The sequence below is a fragment of the Oncorhynchus mykiss genome, chromosome 10 (assembly GCF_057628025.1).
Source record: "Oncorhynchus mykiss isolate SJ-2025 chromosome 10, ASM5762802v1, whole genome shotgun sequence".
Lineage (NCBI taxonomy): Eukaryota > Metazoa > Chordata > Actinopteri > Salmoniformes > Salmonidae > Oncorhynchus > Oncorhynchus mykiss.
In genome coordinates, this window is record NC_143031.1 from 69,313,801 (window position 1) to 69,333,864 (window position 20,064).

General features: G+C 45.1%; 1 protein-coding gene across 4 annotated transcripts in view; it reads left to right on the plus strand.

Annotated features, from left to right (window-relative positions):
• LOC110534527 (zinc finger protein 827) overlaps positions 1-20,064 on the plus strand; it is a 107,296-nt gene that overhangs the window by 78,073 nt on the left and 9,159 nt on the right. For all 4 annotated transcript variants that reach the window (XM_090187625.1, XM_090187626.1, XM_090187627.1 and 1 more), the window contains exons 9-12: positions 6,791-6,934; positions 8,924-9,098; positions 9,574-9,740; positions 18,398-18,607. In XM_090187625.1, the coding sequence (XP_090043751.1) occupies positions 6,791-6,934; positions 8,924-9,098; positions 9,574-9,740; positions 18,398-18,607 (696 nt within the window). The remainder of the gene's footprint in view (positions 1-6,790; positions 6,935-8,923; positions 9,099-9,573; positions 9,741-18,397; positions 18,608-20,064) is intronic.

Sequence of the window (20,064 nt, forward strand, 5' to 3'; positions counted from 1 at the left end):
CATGCAGGGACGCATATATATATATATATATACACAGTGCCTATACAGTGCCTTGCGAAAGTATTCGGCCCCCTTGAACTTTGCGACCTTTTGCCACATTTCAGGCTTCAAACACAAAGATATAAAACTGTATTTTTTTGTAAAGAATCAACAACAAGTGGGACACAATCATGAAGTGGAACGACATTTATTGGATATTTCAAACTTTTTTAACAAATCAAAAACTGAAGAATTGGGCGTGCAAAATTATTCAGCCCCCTTAAGTTAATACTTTGTAGCGCCACCTTTGGCTGCGATTACAGCTGTAAGTCGCTTGGGGTATGTCTTTATCAGTTTTGCACATCGAGAGACTGAAATTTTTCCCCATTCCTCCTTGCAAAACAGCTCGAGCTCAGTGAGGTTGGATGGAGAGCATTTGTGAACAGCAGTTTTCAGTTCTTTCCACAGATTCTCGATTGGATTCAGGTCTGGACTTTGACTTGGCCATTCTAACACCTGGATATGTTTATTTTTGAACCATTCCATTGTAGATTTTGCTTTATGTTTTGGATCATTGTCTTGTTGGAAGACAAATCTCCGTCCCAGTCTCAGGTCTTTTGCAGACTGCATCAGGTTTTCTTCCAGAATGGTCCTGTATTTAGCTCCATCCATCTTCCCATCAATTTTAACCATCTTCCCTGTCCCTGCTGAAGAAAAGCAGGCCCAAACCATGATGCTGCCACCACCATGTTTGACAGTGGGGATGGTGTGTTCAGCTGTGTTGCTTTTACGCCAAACATAACGTTTTGCATTGTTGCCAAAAAGTTCAATTTTGGTTTCATCTGACCAGAGCACCTTCTTCCACATGTTTGGTGTGTCTCCCAGGTGGCTTGTGGCAAACTTTAAACGACACTTTTTATGGATATCTTTAAGAAATGGCTTTCTTCTTGCCACTCTTCCATAAAGGCCAGATTTGTGCAATATACAACTGATTGTTGTCCTATGGACAGAGTCTCCCACCTCAGCTGTAGATCTCTGCAGTTCATCCAGAGTGATCATGGGCCTCTTGGCTGCATCTCTGATCAGTCTTCTCCTTGTATGAGCTGAAAGTTTAGAGGGACGGCCAGGTCTTGGTAGATTTGCAGTGGTCTGATACTCCTTCCATTTCAATATTATCGCTTGCACAGTGCTCCTTGGGATGTTTAAAGCTTGGGAAATCTTTTTGTATCCAAATCCGGCTTTAAACTTCTTCACAACAGTATCTCGGACCTGCCTGGTGTGTTCCTTGTTCTTCATGATGCTCTCTGCGCTTTTAACGGACCTCTGAGACTATCACAGTGCAGGTGCATTTATAAGGAGACTTGATTACACACAGGTGGATTGTATTTATCATCATTAGTCATTTAGGTCAACATTGGATCATTCAGAGATCCTCACTGAACTTCTGGAGAGAGTTTGCTGCACTGAAAGTAAAGGGGCTGAATAATTTTGCATGCCCAATTCTTCAGTTTTTGATTTGTTAAAAAAGTTTGAAATATCCAATAAATGTCGTTCCACTTCATGATTGTGTCCCACTTGTTGTTGATTCTTCACAAAAAAATACAGTTTTATATCTTTATGTTTGAAGCCTGAAATGTGGCAAAAGGTCGCAAAGTTCAAGGGGGCCGAATACTTTCGCAAGGCACTGTATATATATATACACACACACCCCCACACCCTCCCCTCTACTCTGCCAACTCACATGCAGGGACACATATATATATATATATACACACACCCCCACACCTTCCCCTCTACTCTGCCAACTCACATGCAGGGACACATATATATATACACACACCCCCACACCCTCCCCTCTACTCTGCCAACTCGCATGCAGGGACACATATATATATATATATATATATATATATATATATATATATATATACACACACACCCCCACACCCTCCCCTCTACTCTGCCAACTAGCATGCAGGGACACATATATATATATATATATATATATATATTTATATATATATATACACACACACCCTCCCCTCTACTCTGCCAACTCACATGCAGGGACATATATATATATATATATATATATATATATATATATACACACACACACACACCCCCACACCCTCCCCTCTACTCTGCCAACTCACAATCAGGGACACATATATATATATATATACACACACCCACCCACCCCTCTACTCTGCCAACTGACATGCAGGGACACATATATATATATATACACACACCCCCACACCCTCCCCTCTACTCTGCCAACTCACATGCAGGGACACATATCTATACACACCCACCCTCCCCTCTACTCTGCCAACTCACATGCAGGGACACATATATCTACACACACCCACCCTCCCCTCTACTCTGCCAACTCACATGCAGGGACACATATATCTACACACACCCACCCTCCCCTCTACTCAGCCAACTCACATGCAGGGACACATATCTATACACACACCCACCCACACACTCCCACTGGTATGTCAGGTTATGAGTCACAGAGAACGGCAGGTCCAGGGGCCCTTATGAGGAGTGACTCAGTCCCTGCAGAAGGATTACAACTAAGGAATCTATTACTAGTTGTGTTAATACTGTATTGTCACTTGACTGAAATATTGTAGAATACCATCAGGGCACAGGCCTTGTGTTTAGTTTTATGTGTATGAGGGTGTGCATTGATGTGGGGGTTTTATAATGGTGTGTAGTGCTCATTCACTGAGATATTACCACACTTCACTTCAGGTAGCTACAGACACAGTAGGCTCTCTGCTCTCTTCCAACCAGCACATGTCCAGACAGATAAAGATGGTCTTTTAGCATCCCTCCTTCTGGTCTCTCTCTTTTCGTCGTACTCCTCCCTTCTCTTTTTTCAGAGAGAGAGAGAAGTCCAGACCTGTCAGCAACATACAACTCTAGCTAGACGTCCTTCAGACTTCTCCATCTCCCCCTCTGTCTTTCTCCAAGGCCAGTACATCTATTATTTTATGCCCCCACCATTAAACTCCCCCAAAATAACAGAGAATGAAGCCTCCTAGCCGCTCCTCCAACCCCCCAAATGCCCCCATCAATCCACCAGCTTGCATCTCTTATGACAGCTTTCGTTTTAAAAAATGAATTTAGTGACGGAGGGTGAATCCAATCACTAGCCTTTTTTTTTTTTTGTCTTCCGCACAGTTAGCGTCAAGATGCCTGTACCTGCAGTCAGACTGGAAACAGTCAAGAATAGATTTTTTGCTGTGGTTTAACAGTAGATTCATGTTAGATGACAATAACAATGGTTCTTTATTTGATTCTCTACATGCAACACCTTTGACCCTTTGCTAAGCCCCGCCCCCCTTGGTTACTGTGGGTACAGTCATTTCTGTACTTACCATTTGACTATTATTTTATTATAAGCTAACGCCAGGTAAATAGTGGACTTAAAGGGCTGATTTCCTGTGTTCCCTATTAAATGTCCCTGTGAAAGACCATCCTGTGTGGAGTACGGTATAGTCAGTCCACTCTCCCCTTACCCTGTCACTGAGAACAATATGATCCTAGGTAGTGTGGTGCCAGGCATCCATTTGAGACTAGCTGCATTGTGTCAATGACGGAAGCCCTCCCTGTCCATTTATTTATTTATTTATTTACCCACCCGATGGAGGAGTGGCATGGAATCCTAATTGAGAGCTGTGCCTTCATCAGAAGGTTAATTCTATATCTCTTCTTGTCATGTTCTCCCTTTTCTCTCACTTTCTCTTCCTCTCTCACGCTTTCCCCACACCGCCGTGCCTCCCTCTTCTCTCTTCTCTCTCTCTCTCCTTTTCTCCCTCTCTATTATGCTTTCTCACTCTCTCACTCTCTCCATCCCTGCTGTATCCCTGGGTGGTTGTGTATTACTATATAGTCTGATTAGCATGGACAACCACACACTAGAGGGCTTAGGACTGATGGGTGATGGAGGACACACAGAGAGAGAGAGAATATCAAGGGGCACAGTGTGGTATAGTCTGATTATCATGGAGATGATGAGAACTTGAGAAGGCTATAGTGTTGGTATGAGAAAGATGGGGGGTTGGAGTAATATGAAACAAGGTTGAGGGTTGGAGTAATATGAAACAAGGCTGAGGGTTGGAGTGAAGTTGGAGTAATATGAAACAAGGCTGAGGGTTGGAGTGAAGTTGGAGTAATATGAAACAAGGCTGAGGGTTGGAGTAATATGAAACAAGGCTGAGGGTTGGAGTAATATGGAACAAGGTTGAGGGTTGGAGTGAAGTTGGAGTAATATGAAACAAGGCTGAGGGTTGGAGTGAAGTTGGAGTAATATGAAACAAGGCTGAGGGTTGGAGTAATATGGAACACGGTTGAGGGTTGGAGTAATATGAAACACGGTTGAGGTTTGGAGTAATATGGAACACGGTTGAGGGTTGGAGTAATATGGAACACGGTTGAGGTTTGGAGTAATATGGAACACGGTTGAGGGTTGGAGTAATATGGAACACGGTTGAGGGTTGGAGTAATATGGAACACGGTTGAGGTTTGGAGTAATATGGAACACGGTTGAGGTTTGGAGTAATATGGAACACGGTTGAGGTTTGGAGTAATATGGAACACGGTTGAGGGTTGGAGTAATATGGAACACGGTTGAGGGTTGGAGTAATATGGAACACGGTTGAGGTTTGGAGTAATATGAAACACGGTTGAGGTTTGGAGTAATATGGAACACGGTTGAGGGTTGGAGTAATATGGAACACGGTTGAGGGTTGGAGTAATATGGAACACGGTTGAGGGTTGGAGTAATATGGAACACGGTTGAGGTTTGGAGTAATATGAAACACGGTTGAGGTTTGGAGTAATATGGAACACGGTTGAGGGTTGGAGTAATATGGAACAAGGCTGAGTGTTGGAGTGAAGTTGGAGTAATATGGAACAAGGTTGAGGGTTGGAGTAATATGGAACACGGTTGAGGGTTGGAGTAATATGAAACAAGGCTGAGTGTTGGAGTGAAGTTGGAGTAATATGAAACAAGGCTGAGGGTTGGAGTAATATGAAACAAGGCTGAGTGTTGGAGTGAAGTTGGAGTAATATGAAACAAGGCTGAGGGTTAGAGTGAAGTTGGAGTAATATGAAACAGGGCTGAGGGTTGGAGTAATATGAAACAAGGCTGAGTGTTGGAGTGAAGTTGGAGTAATATGGAACAAGGTTGAGGGTTGGAGTAATATGAAACAAGGCTGAGGTTTGGAGTGAAGTTGGAGTAATATGGAACAAGGTTGAGGGTTGGAGTAATATGAAACAGGGCTGAGGGTTGGAGTAATATGAAACAAGGCTGAGTGTTGGAGTGAAGTTGGAGTAATATGGAACAAGGTTGAGGGTTGGAGTAATATGAAACAAGGCTGAGGTTTGGAGTAATATGAAACAAGGCTGAGGGTTGGAGTAATATGAAACAGGGCTGAGGGTTGGAGTGAAGTTGGAGTAATATGAAACAGGGCTGAGGTTTGGAGTAATATGAAACAAGGCTGAGGGTTGGAGTGAAGTTGGAGTAATATGAAACAAGGCTGCGGGTTGGAGTGAAGTTGGAGTAATATGAAACAATGCTGAGAGTTGGAATAATATGAAACGAGGCTGAGGGTTGGAGTGAAGTTGGAGTAATATGAAACAAGGCTGAGGGTTGGAGTGAAGTTGGAGTAATATGAAACAGGGCTGAGTGTTGGAGTGAAGTTGGAGTAATATGAAACAAGGCTGAGGGTTGGAGTGAAGTTGGAGTAATATGAAACAATGCTGAGAGTTGGAATAATATGAAACGAGGCTGAGGGTTGGAGTGAAGTTGGAGTAATATGAAACAAGGCTGAGGGTTGGAGTGAAGTTGGAGTAATATGAAACAAGGCTGAGAGTTGGAGTAATATGAAACAAGGCTGAGGGTTGGAGTGAAGTTGGAGTAATATGAAACAAGGCTGAGGGTTGGAGTGAAGTTGGAGTAATATGAAACAAGGCTGAGAGTTGGAGTAATATGAAACAAGGCTGAGGGTTGGAGTGAAGTTGGAGTAATATGAAACAAGGCTGAGGGTTGGAGTGAAGTTGGAGTAATATGAAACAATGCTGAGAGTTGGAATAATATGAAACAAGGCTGAGGGTTGGAGTGGAGTTGAAGTAATATGAAACAAGGCTGAGGGTTGGAGTGAAGTTGGAGTAATATGAAACAATGCTGAGAGTTTGAGTAATATGAAACAAGGCTGAGGGTTGGAGTGGAGTTGAAGTAATATGAAACAAGGCTGAGGGTTGGAGTGAAGTTGGAGTAATATGAAACAATGCTGAGAGTTGGAGTAATATGAAACGAGGCTGAGGGTTGGAGTGAAGTTGGAGTAATATGAAACAAGGCTGAGGGTTGGAGTGAAGTTGGAGTAATATGAAACAAGGCTGAGGGTTGGAGTGAAGTTGGAGTAATATGAAACAAGGCTGAGAGTTGGAATAATATGAAACGAGGCTGAGGGTTGGAGTGAAGTTGGAGTAATATGAAACAAGGCTGAGGGTTGGAGTGAAGTTGGAGTAATATGAAACAATGCTGAGAGTTGGAATAATATGAAACGAGGCTGAGGGTTGGAGTGAAGTTGGAGTAATATGAAACAAGGCTGAGGGTTGGAGTGAAGTTGGAGTAATATGAAACAAGGTTGGGCTCCATTCCATTTCAGTTGCTGAATGCTTTCCTACAATATGGACTTTCAGGTCGCCTCCCGGTGCAGGTTATGAGAAGGTTGTGAGTCAAATATGGTAAACTGTGATGGTGACGGTACTCTGTCTGTGTTTCCAGACCCAGAGAAGGACATTGGAGAGCCGGGGGGGAACGGGATGTCCCAGGGGATACTGAGCAGTCAGCAGCTCCACCCCTGTCCTGTCTGTGGCAAGGTGTTTGGCAGACAGCAGACCCTGTCCAGACACCTGTCTCTACACACAGGTGAGTCCACTAACACACACACACTCCCTACGTACAGTTCCCTGTGTATGTTGTGACATGTCTTGTCAACGTTCCCTTGGCGTGTGTGTGACTGTGTGTGTAATACCCTGTAAAAAGTAAATAAGGTTTACTAGACTGGATTACCCTCTCCTTTAAAGAGATTACCACCATGATTAGTCTCAGTGGGAAAACTGCCCGCCTAATTACCAAGCCAGAAGGCTGCTCTGCATCCCAGTACACACACTGGACACAATGGACACACACACACGGACAGACGCAATATCGGATGCGCACACACACGTGTTTATTTATTTAAATGTATATATACACACACACACACACACACACACACACTGAGTGGATGGATTCATACACACAGTTACAGTAGGTGTACATACAGTGTAACAGCATTGGGGCCATACAGTATCCGATGCAAAACCACATACTACTGTTTCTGTACATGCTTTATGCATATTAATACACATAATATATACATTAATACATATACATACATATGAATACATATTAATACACATAAATACATACACTGAGTGGACAGAACATTATGGACACCTTAATATTGAGTTCCACCCCCCCCCCTCAGAACAGCCTCAATTCATCGGGGCATGGACTCCACAAGGTGTCGAAAGAGTTTCGCAGGGATGCTGGCCCATGTTGACCCCAATGCTTCTCACAGTTGTGTCAAGTTGGCTGGATGTCCTTTGGGTGGTGGGCCATTCTTTATACAAACAGGAAACTGTTGAGTGTGAAAAACCCAGCAGCGTTGCAGTTCTTGAAACAAACCGGTGCGCCTGGCACCTACTACCATACCCCGTTCAAAGGAACTTTAATAGTTTGTCTTGCCCATTCACCCTCTGAATGTCACATACACAATCCATGTCTCCAGGCTTAAAAATCCTTCTTTAACCCGTCTCCTCCCCTTCATCTACACTGATTGAAGTGGATTTAAAGTGACATCAATAAGGGATCATATCTTTCACCTGGATTCACCTGGTCAGTCTGTCAGGGAAAGAGCAGGTGTTCATAATGTTTTGGACACTCAGTGTATAAATACATGTAAATACATGTGAAAACAGCACACACTACTGTCTAAGCGATCCATTGGATGAGAGATCCAAACAGAGGTCCTGACTCTCAGTGGTTCAGATCAGAGATCTCCACTCCCCTGGCATTACCACAAGTCTAAGGGTCATTGCTGTAAAAGATAATGTATTCTCAATTTTAATTTTATTTAAATTGGTCTTTTTAATGCACCCACATTTATGTAAAAACCTACATATTATTGTGCATGAAAGCGCATGGTCCACACACACTAATACATAACGCGCACACACACTCTGACACACACTCCCCCTGTGAGTGGGTTGTTTGGCTGAGAACAGCTTGGGCACACCACAGAGAGCAGAAACGGGGGCATATGTCATCATGATGGTTGTTTTTGGTTTACCCGGGCCACAAAGGTTCCCTGGCTTCATGTCCTCGGGCAAAGTGTGTGTGTGTGTGTGTGTGTGGGGGGGGGGTCGGTCCACTAAGCAGACATTCTCATGCAGGGGGACGTACTCATTGTATTTGTGTATACGTGATGTGTACGCATGTTGTTTGCGTACGTACATGTGCCTGCATGCGTTTCGTATATGGCGTGCGTATTACACGTAAGTGTATGTACGAATGTGTGTCCCCGTAGACCCATCTCTCTCTCTCTCTCTGTGTCTCTCTCTGTGTCTGTCTCTCTCTGTGTCTCTCTCTCTGTCTCGCTGTCTGTCTCGCTCTCTGTCTCTCTCTCTCTCTCTCTCTCTCTCTCTCTCTCTCTCTCTCTCTCTCTCTCTCTGTGTCTCTCTCTCTGTCTCGCTGTCTGTCTGTCTCTCTCTGTCTCTCTCTCTCTCTCGGTCTGTCTGTCTCTCTCGCTCTCTCTCTGTCTCTCTCTCTCTCTCTCTGACCTTGTGTCTGTCCGTCCGTCTGTCCTTCCAGAGGAGCGGAAGTATACGTGTCACCTGTGTCCTTATGCAGCCAAGTGCAGAGCCAACCTCAACCAGCACCTGACCATCCACTCTGTCAAGCTGGTCAGCACCGACGCAGAGCAGATGGTCAGCGCCGTCGCCACCGCTGAGGGACGAGACGGGAAGACCTTCCCCTATTACTACAGGTGCTGCTACGCTGAATGAAAGAAACACTCCAAAGAAACATTGAATCTACTAGAGTCTGGTCGACGCACCTGTTCTCAGAGCGGTAGTCACAAGAACTGTCCCTGTACTTATGTACACAGACCCATAATAAAGGTCTGTCCCTATAGTTTTTGGCAAGTACGTGTTCATCCATAGCAGGCGTCAAAGATCTCACGTGTGTGTGTGTGTGTGTGCACAGAAGATCTAGCCGTATAAAGACTGACACATGCAATTTACTGATCCCATAAATTGGGAATTAATGATGCCCTCTTCCCTCTATAACCTGGTCTGAGGTCAGCCTTTAGGGTTTGATTAGGAATTAATTATGTCTTCTTGCCTCTATAACCTGGTCTGAGATCAGCATTTGGTCTATGTTCAATACCTCTCTCCTTTCCCCTCTAGCTGTGACCTGTTCTGAGATCAGTGTTTAACCCCTCCCTCTTCCTGTCCATCCAGCTGCCATGCGTGTGGTTTCCAGACGGGGCTGAATGCCCAGTTCGTCAGCCACATGTCTCTCCACGTGGACAAGGAGCAGTGGATGTTCGCTCTGTGCTGCAGCGTCTGTGACTACGTCTGTGTGGAGGAGAGTGACATGAAGTCCCACGTCAGTCACGGACACACAGGTAGATCATCTGTCTCCTGCTCAGGCATGTATTGTATGGAGAGATGGCTTTGGTCCACCTCTTGTCCCTGGGGGCAGCAATAGGACGAAGTCAGCTTGTACAACCAACTTGATGGCATTTCTTTTCCAGCTGAACTTGGTTTTGCTGCTGTCGAATTGTTCCAAATTGTATTGATTCCCTTCCTGAAGCGTGTATCTATCTGCTCGCTCGGACTCATGGGTTTTAAAGTGCTGTTTTGGTGTAAGGATAGGCTAGAAAGAGGGGGTTTATACAATTTCTTACACCCAGTCTATACCTTTTACACCCAGGCTATACCTTTTACACCCAGGCTATACCTTTTACACCCAGTCTATACCTTTTACACCCAGTCTATACCTTTTACACCCAGTCTATACCTTTTACATCCAGTCTATACCTTTTACATCCAGTCTATACCTTTTACACCCAGTCCTTTTACATCCAGTCTATACCTTTTACACCCAGTCTATACCTTTTACACCCAGTCTATACCTTTTACATCCATGAGGAGGACTGGAGAAGTCTGCACCTCGGATCGTAGCCAAACAATGTTTTAAAGCTTTCAGAAGAGACCAACCTTTCAGAATGATTCTCAGATCAGCTGTGACATGTTGTTGGTAGGGAGCTGTTGAGGGAGTGTTGCAGATTGAGGTGCTACTGCTGACTGCTCAGAGTAGAAACAGCTAGTTTAGTTCACAGCCGTTTATAGTAGAGGGAACCAACATGTTCAGTCTCAACACACTGAACTGATGTGACAATAAAGTAAAGCTTCATAAAACGAGTCCCTTCCCGGGAGAGAGAGGAGACTCTGTGACTCTGTAAACTCTCCAAACAGAAACAACTTCCACTTTGAATAACAAAACATGTAGATTATTTTCCCTCCCTCGACCTTCCCTGGACTTTTTAAAGCCACTGGTCCAAAACCCAGCCTGTCAATGTATTTTTTTGGTCCGTAGCGGCTTTGTCCGGTTTATCGTCCGACGCGGTTGCCCGTTTTGCCCCTCCGTGGCAGTGTGTGTGTGTGGGATTGTCCGGTAGTGTTGCAGACAGCTGAGGGGTCCTCACGGAGGCCGGGGAGCGACCTTGTTTATCTACGATGGCTGCCCCTTATCGTGCCTGAGGGGAAAAAATCAATAGGTCCTCTGGTCCTTCAGAGGCAGGCCAGGGTTCTCACACACACACACACACACACACACACACACATTCTTACCCTCTCTCACACAGACACAGAGTGGTGAGTTCATATCGAAGCTTGGCATTTAGGCTAGCCTCCACCCTCTAGCAAACATGGCTGCTGAAAACACACCACATTGGGGCTGTAGAAAAGACTGCTGGGTGTTATTTGTCAGCTGATAGTGTTTGTACACCACATCTCCCCCAGCCAAGCTCCAGACAGACATGGAAACGGCTGAACTCAGCAGGTGTTACGCCTGAAGTTGGCCCCCGCTAAGATGTGTGTCAGCCACATGGGCAAGGGGTCAGACTGGTGGCCCCACAGCAGGGAGCCTGTCTGCTGCTAGGAACAGGACAGAGATAGTGTGTGGTGGTACAGAACAGGACAGAGATACTGTGTGGTGGTACAGAACAGGACAGAGATACTGTGTGGTGGTACAGTAGGAACAGGACAGAGATACTGTGTGGTGGTACAGTAGGAACAGGACAGAGATACTGTGTGGTGGTACAGTGGGAACAGGACAGAAATACTGTGTGGTGGTACAGTAGGAACAGGACAGAGATACTGTGTGGTGGTACAGTAGGAACAGGACAGAGATACTGTGTGTGGTGGTACAGTAGGAACAGGACAGAGATACTGTGTGGTGGTACAGTAGGAACAGGACAGAGATGCTGTGTGGTGGTACAGGACCGAGATACTGTGTGGTGGTACAGAACAGGACAGAGATACTGTGTGGGTGGTACAGAACAGGACAGAGATACTGTGTGTGGTGGTACAGTAGGAACAGGACAGAGATACTGTGTGTGGTGGTACAGTAGGAACAGGACAGAGATACTGTGTGTGTGGTGGTACAGTAGGAACAGGACAGAGATACTGTGTGTGTGTGGTGGTACAGTAGGAACAGGACAGAGATACTGTGTGGTGGTACAGTAGGAACAGGACAGAGATACTGTGTGGTGGTACAGAACAGGACAGAGATACTGTGTGGTGGTACAGAACAGGACAGAGATACTGTGTGTGTGGTGGTACAGTAGGAACAGGACAGAGATACTGTGTGGTGGTACAGTAGGAACAAGACAGAGATACTGTGTGGTGGTACAGAACAGGACAGAGATACTGTGTGGTAGTACAGTAGGAACAGGACAGAGATACTGTGTGTGTGGTGGTACAGTAGGAACAAGACAGAGATACTGTGTGTGTGGTGGTACAGTAGGAACAGGACAGAGATACTGTGTGGTGGTACAGAACAGGACAGAGATACTGTGTGGTAGTACAGTAGGAACAGGACAGAGATACTGTGTGTGTGGTGGTACAGTAGGAACAAGACAGAGATACTGTGTGTGTGGTGGTACAGTAGGAACAGGACAGAGATACTGTGTGTGGTGGTACAGTAGGAACAGGACAGAGATACTGTGTGGTGGTACAGTAGGAACAAGACAGAGATACTGTGTGGTGGTACAGTAGGAACAGGACAGAGATACTGTGTGTGTGGTGGTACAGTAGGAACAAGACAGAGATACTGTGTGTGTGGTGGTACAGTAGGAACAAGACAGAGATACTGTGTGGTGGTACAGTAGGAACAAGACAGAGATACTGTGTGGTGGTACAGAAGGAACAGGACAGAGATACTGTGTGTGTGGTGGTACAGTAGGAACAGGACAGAGATACTGTGTGTGGTGGTACAGTAGGAACAGGACAGAGATACTGTGTGTGTGGTGGTACAGTAGGAACAGGACAGGGATACTGTGTGTGTGGTGGTACAGTAGGAACAGGACAGAGATACTGTGTGGTGGTACAGTAGGAACAGGACAGAGATACTGTGTGGTGGTACAGGAGGAACAGGACAGAGATACTGTGTGTGGTGGTACAGTAGGAACAGGACAGTAGGGACAGGACAGATATACTGTGTGTGTGGTGGTACAGTAGGAACAGGACAGAGATACTGTGTGTGGTGGTACAGTAGGAACAGGACAGAGATACTGTGTGTGTGGTACAGTAGGAACAGGACAGAGATACTGTGTGTGTGTGTGGTACAGTAGGAACAGGACAGAGATACTGTGTGTGTGGTGGTACAGTAGGAACAGGACAGAGATACTGTGTGTGTGGTGGTACAGTAGGAACAGGACAGAGATACTGTGTGTGTGGTGGTACAGTAGGAACAGGACAGAGATACTGTGTGTGTGGTGGTACAGTAGGAACAGGACAGAGATACTGTGTGTGTGGTGGTACAGTAGGAACAGGACAGAGATACTGTGTGGTGGTACAGTAGGAACAGGACAGAGATACTGTGTGTGTGGTGGTACAGTAGGAACAGGACAGAGATACTGTGTGTGGTGGTACAGTAGGAACAGGACAGATATACTGTGTGTGTGGTGGTACAGTAGGAACAAGACAGAGATACTGTGTGGTGGTACAGTAGGAACAGGACAGAGATACTGTGTGTGTGGTGGTACAGTAGGAACAGGACAGAGATACTGTGTGTGGTACAGTAGGAACAGGACAGAGATACTGTGTGTGGTACAGTAGGAACAGGACAGAGATACTGTGTGTGGTACAGTAGGAACAGGACAGAGATACTGTGTGTGTGGTGGTACAGTAGGAACAGGACAGAGATACTGTGTGTGGTGGTACAGTAGGAACAGGACAGATATACTGTGTGTGGTCGTACAGTAGGAACAGGACAGAGATACTGTGTGTGGTGGTACAGTAGGAACAGGACAGAGATACTGTGTGTGGTGGTACAGTAGGAACAGGACAGAGATACTGTGTGTGGTGGTACAGTAGGAACAGGACAGAGATACTGTGTGTGTGGTGGTACAGTAGGAACAGGACAGAGATACTGTGTGTGGTACAATAGGAACAGGACAGAGATACTGTGTGTGTGGTGGTACAATAGGAACAGGACAGAGATACTGTGTGTGGTGGTATAGTAGGAACAGGACAGAGATACTGTGTGTGTGTGGTGGTACAGTAGGAACAGGACAGAGATACTGTGTGTGGTGGTACAGTAGGAACAGGACATAGATACTGTGTGTGTGGTGGTATAGTAGGAACAGGACAGAGATACTGTGTGTGTGGTGGTACAGTAGGAACAGGACAGAGATACTGTGTGTGTGGTGGTATAGTAGGAACAGGACAGAGATACTGTGTGTGTGGTGGTATAGTAGGAACAGGACAGAGATACTGTGTGTGTGGTGGTACAGTAGGAACAGGACAGAGATACTGTGTGTGTGGTGGTACAGTAGGAACAGGACAGAGATACTGTGTGTTGGTACAGTAGGAACAGGACAGAGATACTGTGTGTGTGGTGGTACAGTAGGGACAGGACAGAGATACTGTGTGTGGTGGTACAGTAGGAACAGGACAGAGATACTGTGTGTGTGGTACAGTAGGAACAGGACAGAGATACTGTGTGTGTGTGGTGGTACAGTAGGAACAGGACAGAGATACTGTGTGTGTGGTGGTACAGTAGGAACAGGACAGAGATACTGTGTGTGGTGGTACAGTAGGAACAGGACAGAGATACTGTGTGTGGTACAGTAGGAACAGGACAGAGATACTGTGTGTGGTACAGTAGGAACAGGACAGAGATACTGTGTGTGTGGTGGTACAGTAGGAACAGGACAGAGATACTGTGTGGTGGTACAATAGGAACAGGACAGAGATACTGTGTGTGGTACAGTAGGAACAGGACAGAGATACTGTGTGTGTGGTGGTACAGTAGGAACAGGACAGAGATACTGTGTGGTGGTACAATAGGAACAGGACAGAGATACTGTGTGTGTGGTGGTACAGTAGGAACAGGACAGAGATACTGTGTGTGTGGTGGTACAGTAGGAACAGGACAGAGATACTGTGTGGTGGTACAATAGGAACAGGACAGAGATACTGTGTGTGTGGTGGTACAGTAGGAACAAGACAGAGATACTGTGTGTGGTGGTACAGTAGGAACAGGACAGAGATACTGTGTGTGGTGGTACAGTAGGAACAGGACAGAGATACTGTGTGTGGTGGTACAGTAGGAACAGGACAGATATACTGTGTGTGGTACAGTAGGAACAGGACAGAGATACTGTGTGTGGTACAGTAGGAACAGGACAGAGATACTGTGTGTGGTACAGTAGGAACAGGACAGAGATACTGTGTGTGTGGTGGTACAGTAGGAACAGGACAGAGATACTGTGTGTGGTGGTACAGTAGGAACAGGACAGATATACTGTGTGTGGTCGTACAGTAGGAACAGGACAGAGATACTGTGTGTGGTGGTACAGTAGGAACAGGACAGAGATACTGTGTGTGGTGGTACAGTAGGAACAGGACAGAGATACTGTGTGTGGTGGTACAGTAGGAACAGGACAGAGATACTGTGTGTGGTGGTACAGTAGGAACAGGACAGAGATACTGTGTGTGGTGGTACAGTAGGAACAGGACAGAGATACTGTGTGTGGTGGTACAGTAGGAACAGGACAGAGATACTGTGTGTGGTGGTACAGTAGGAACAGGACAGAGATACTGTGTGTGGTGGTACAGTAGGAACAGGACAGAGATACTGTGTGTGGTGGTACAGTAGGAACAGGACAGAGATACTGTGTGTGGTGGTACAGTAGGAACAGGACAGAGATACTGTGTGGTGGTACAGTAGGAACAGGACAGAGATACTGTGTGTGGTGGTACAGTAGGAACAGGACAGAGATACTGTGTGTGGTGGTACAGTAGGAACAGGACAGAGATACTGTGTGTGGTACAGAACAGGACAGAGATACTGTGTGTGGTGGTACAGTAGGAACAGGACAGAGATACTGTGTGGTGCTACAGTAGGAACAGGACAGAGATACTGTGTGTGGTGGTACAGTAGGAACAGGACAGAGATACTGTGTGTGGTGGTACAGTAGGAACAGGACAGAGATACTGTGTGTGGTACAGTAGGAACAGGACAGAGATACTGTGTGGTGCTACAGTAGGAACAGGACAGAGATACTGTGTGTGGTGGTACAGTAGGAACAGGACAGAGATACTGTGTGTGGTGGTACAGTAGGAACAGGACAGAGATACTGTGTGTGGTACAGTAGGAACAGGACAGAGATACTGTGTGTGGTACAGTAGGAACAGGACAGAGATACTGTGTGTGGTACAGTAGGAACAGGACAGAGATACTGTGTGTGGTACAGTAGGAACAGGACAGAGATACTGTGTGTGGTGGTACAGTAGGAACAGGACAGAGATACTGTGTGTGGTGGTACAGTAGGAACAGGACAGAGATACTGTGTGGTGGTACAGTAGGAACAGGACAGAGATACTGTGTGTGGTACAGTAGGAACAGGACAGAGATACTGTGTGTGGTACAGTAGGAACAGGACAGAGATACTGTGTGTGGTACAGTAGGAACAGGACAGAGATACTGTGTGTGGTACAGTAGGAACAGGACAGAGATACTGTGTGTGGTGGTACAGTAGGAACAGGACAGAGATACTGTGTGTGGTGGTACAGTAGGAACAGGACAGAGATACTGTGTGTGGTACAGTAGGAACAGGACAGAGATACTGTGTGTGGTACAGTAGGAACAGGACAGAGATACTGTGTGTGGTACAGTAGGAACAGGACAGAGATACTGTGTGTGGTACAGTAGGAACAGGACAGAGATCCATTCAATCTCACAGATTCTGGCCCATTAGCAGATATTTATGCATCTGTAACTTTTGTCACTCATCATTATTCATGACTCATTCATGATTATCCGTAATTGTAGCGTCCACATTAATGTAGAAGTGTTCAGAAACATATTATTGTTATTTTTTTACAATAAAACTGACTCTAATGACACTATATTATTTACCATTCATTTCTATTGGGCAAAACAATCTGATACACAACCAAAACAAGCTGCAAATGCATCCAACAAGTTACTAGAGTCACATGATTGATGTAGTCATTGCATGCTAGGAATATGGGGCCAAATCCTAAACTTTTAACTACTTTAATACACATAAGTGAATTTGTCCAAATACATATGACTGCTTCAAATTCGGGGACTAGATACGGCAGGGTAGCCTAGTGGTTAGAGCGTTGGACTAGTAACCGGAAGGTTGCAAGTTCAAACCCCCGAGCTGACACGGTACAAATCTGTCGTTCTGCCCCTGAACAAGGCAGTTAACCCACTGTTCCTAGGCCGACATTGTAAATAAGAATTTGTTCTTAACTGACTTGCCTAGTTAAATAAAGGTTAAATAAATAAAAAATACATTAGGTGCTTTCATTTCTGAACGGTGAAACACGTATAAAATACCCTCAAATAAAAGGTGACATTCTGTACTGTCGCATCATATTAAACGTATTCAAATCCAAAATGGTGGAGTATAGAGCCACCTTTTTAAAGTTTTCGCTTCACTGTCCAATCCGTAGGGGAGTGTAACACAGGTTTACAACGTTTTCCACCCTCATAAAAAGTCAAGTGCGTTTGACTAAACACATGCTTCAATAGCATCTTGGACCTTGTAAAAAGTGCTAACAAGGAATATGCCAACAGGGATGATAAATGATGTGGTTTCCCACAAGGGACAAGTACTCTTTGAATGTTCAGAGCATCATGTACTCTATAGCTCCCTTAGATAGTGGAGTGGTGAGCCTCGTTTTGTCTTTAATCTACCTCTAGAGGTCTTCGGTGTTGAGAGAGATGGATACAATGGTATTTCACTCTCTGCTTTCTGCGTTCCTATACCTGCATTCTCTCATTCTCAAGGATGAAAGTGTGTAGGCTATGCACAATATGTGTCTTTGAATGTGACTGTGTGAATGCCTCAGTGCGATTGTGTGTATGTGCCTGTGTCGTGTGTGTGCGCGCACATACAAATGTGTGTGAGGTAGCTGGCGTCGGCCATTTCACAATCCATGGCAGCCAGAAGCCCTATACTCCTTCACCTCCCTCCCTCCCTCTCCTTCTCCCTGACTGAATGCCCTTTGTTGAGCTGTGCCCTGAGTTGCTCCCGCCATCTTAGCTCCCTTAGCCGTGACCCTCCTCCTCCCCTCTTCTCTCTCTCTCTCTCATACTCTCTCTCTCTCTATCCCAGAGAAGTGCGGTCAAACAGAGAGAGGAAAAAGAGAGAGATCAATAAAAGCATACTGGCTGTTGATTGGACTGGCAGCAGGGCTCCAGTCAGAGGACATGGCCCTGAAGCTGAACCTGCCTGCCTGCAGTGTGTGTGATTTTCATTTTGTATTCAACAGACTCTGTGTGTGTGTTTCTGTTTGTGTGTGTGTGTGTGTGTGTGTGTGTGTAGTTTAGTGCTTTTCCTCTTATTGGTGAGAAAGCACTTATGATGACGGTGCTAGTGACAGAGTTGGGGTATATTACTTAATCATTCAGGAAGTAATTACAATGGTACATTTTCTGAATTTGATGATGATGATTGTCACGATGATGACAACAATGCTGATGATGTTGATGATGATTGGCCCCTCTTCTTCCTAGGTCTGAACTCGCGGAGCCCCCTCAGTGAGACTAAGAGCACCTCCTCCTCCCTGTCGGCCCTCAGCGATTCGCTGAACAGCTCAGAGGGTGGAGAACTTACCCATGCCAATGAGGAGCTCAAGAACCTGCTGGCCCCTCCCTCCTCTGCAGGCAGCCAATCCAGCTCCAGCAGCCACTCGGGATCAGGAACTGAAGAGAAGTCTGAAAAAGGCAAGGAGTTCTGGGATGTATAGGCTGGAACATTATGTAGAACTACAGTTAATTTAATCTACTTATAATTCTGTATCCTTAAAGGCCCAATGCAGCCATTTTTATCTCAAAATCAAATCATTTCTGGGTAACAATAAGTACCTTACTGTAATAGATTCCATTAAAAATGTGTAAAAAACTACTTCTCAAGCAAGATTTTTGCTAGGACTGTCTGGGAGGGGTCTGAGTGGAGAGGGGAAAATTGAAAACTAGCTGTTCTTAGCAGAGAGGTTTGGAACTCTCTTTGTTATTGGTCTATTAACTAATTTACCGCCTGGTGATGTCACCATGGACATCTGAAACTCCCGCTCATGCAAACCTGATGATTAGAAGGTCCTGTGTAGGTTGTATTTTCAACCAGCAGCTATCAGGAAATAACACTGATCACATTTCACACTTTTACAGTGTTCGTTTCATCCGCTGTTGTACAATATGATATTAATACCAGAAAACAGAATTTTGACTGCGCTGGGCGGTTAACACCTCTGGGATATGTGGGACAGTAGCGTCGCACCTGGCCAAAATTCAGGGAAAATGCAGAGCGCCAAATTCAAATAAATTACTATAAAAATTTCATGAAATCACACATCCAAGATACCAAATTAAAGCTACACTTGTTGTGAATCCAGCCAACGTGTCAGATTCCAAAAAGGCTTATCGGAGAAAGCAAAAGATGCTATTATCTGAGGACAGCACCCCAGTAAAACATTTTTTTTTATATATACAGTGCCTTGCGAAAGTATTCGGCCCCCTTGAACTTTGCGACCTTTTGCCACATTTCAGGCTTCAAACATAAAGATATAAAACTGTATTTTTTTGTGAAGAATCAACAACAAGTGGGACACAATCATGAAGTGGAAAACTTTTTTAACAAATCAAAAACTGAAAAATTGGGCGTGCAAAATTTGTTGACCTAAATGATTAATGATGATAAATACAATCCACCTGTGTGTAATCAAGTCTCCGTATAAATGAACCTGCACTGTGATAGTCTCAGAGGTCCCTTAAAAGCGCAGAGAGAATGAATGAAGATGAAGAACAAGGAACACACCAGGCAGGTCCGAGATACTGTTGTGAAGAAGTTTAAAGCCGGATTTGGATACAAAAAGATTTCCCAAGCTTTAAACATCCCAAGGAGCACTGTGCAAGCGATAATATTGAAATGGAAGGAGTATCAGACCACTGCAAATCTACCAAGACCTGGCCGTCCTTCTAAACTTTCAGCTCATACAAGGAGAAGACGGATCAGAGATGCAGCCAAGAGGCCCATGATCACTCTGGATGAACTGCAGAGATCTACAGCTGAGGTGGGAGACTCTGTCCATAGGACAACAATCAGTCGTATATTGCACAAATCTGGCCTTTATGGAAGGGTGGCAAGAAGAAAGCCATTTCTTAAAGATATCCATAAAAAGTGT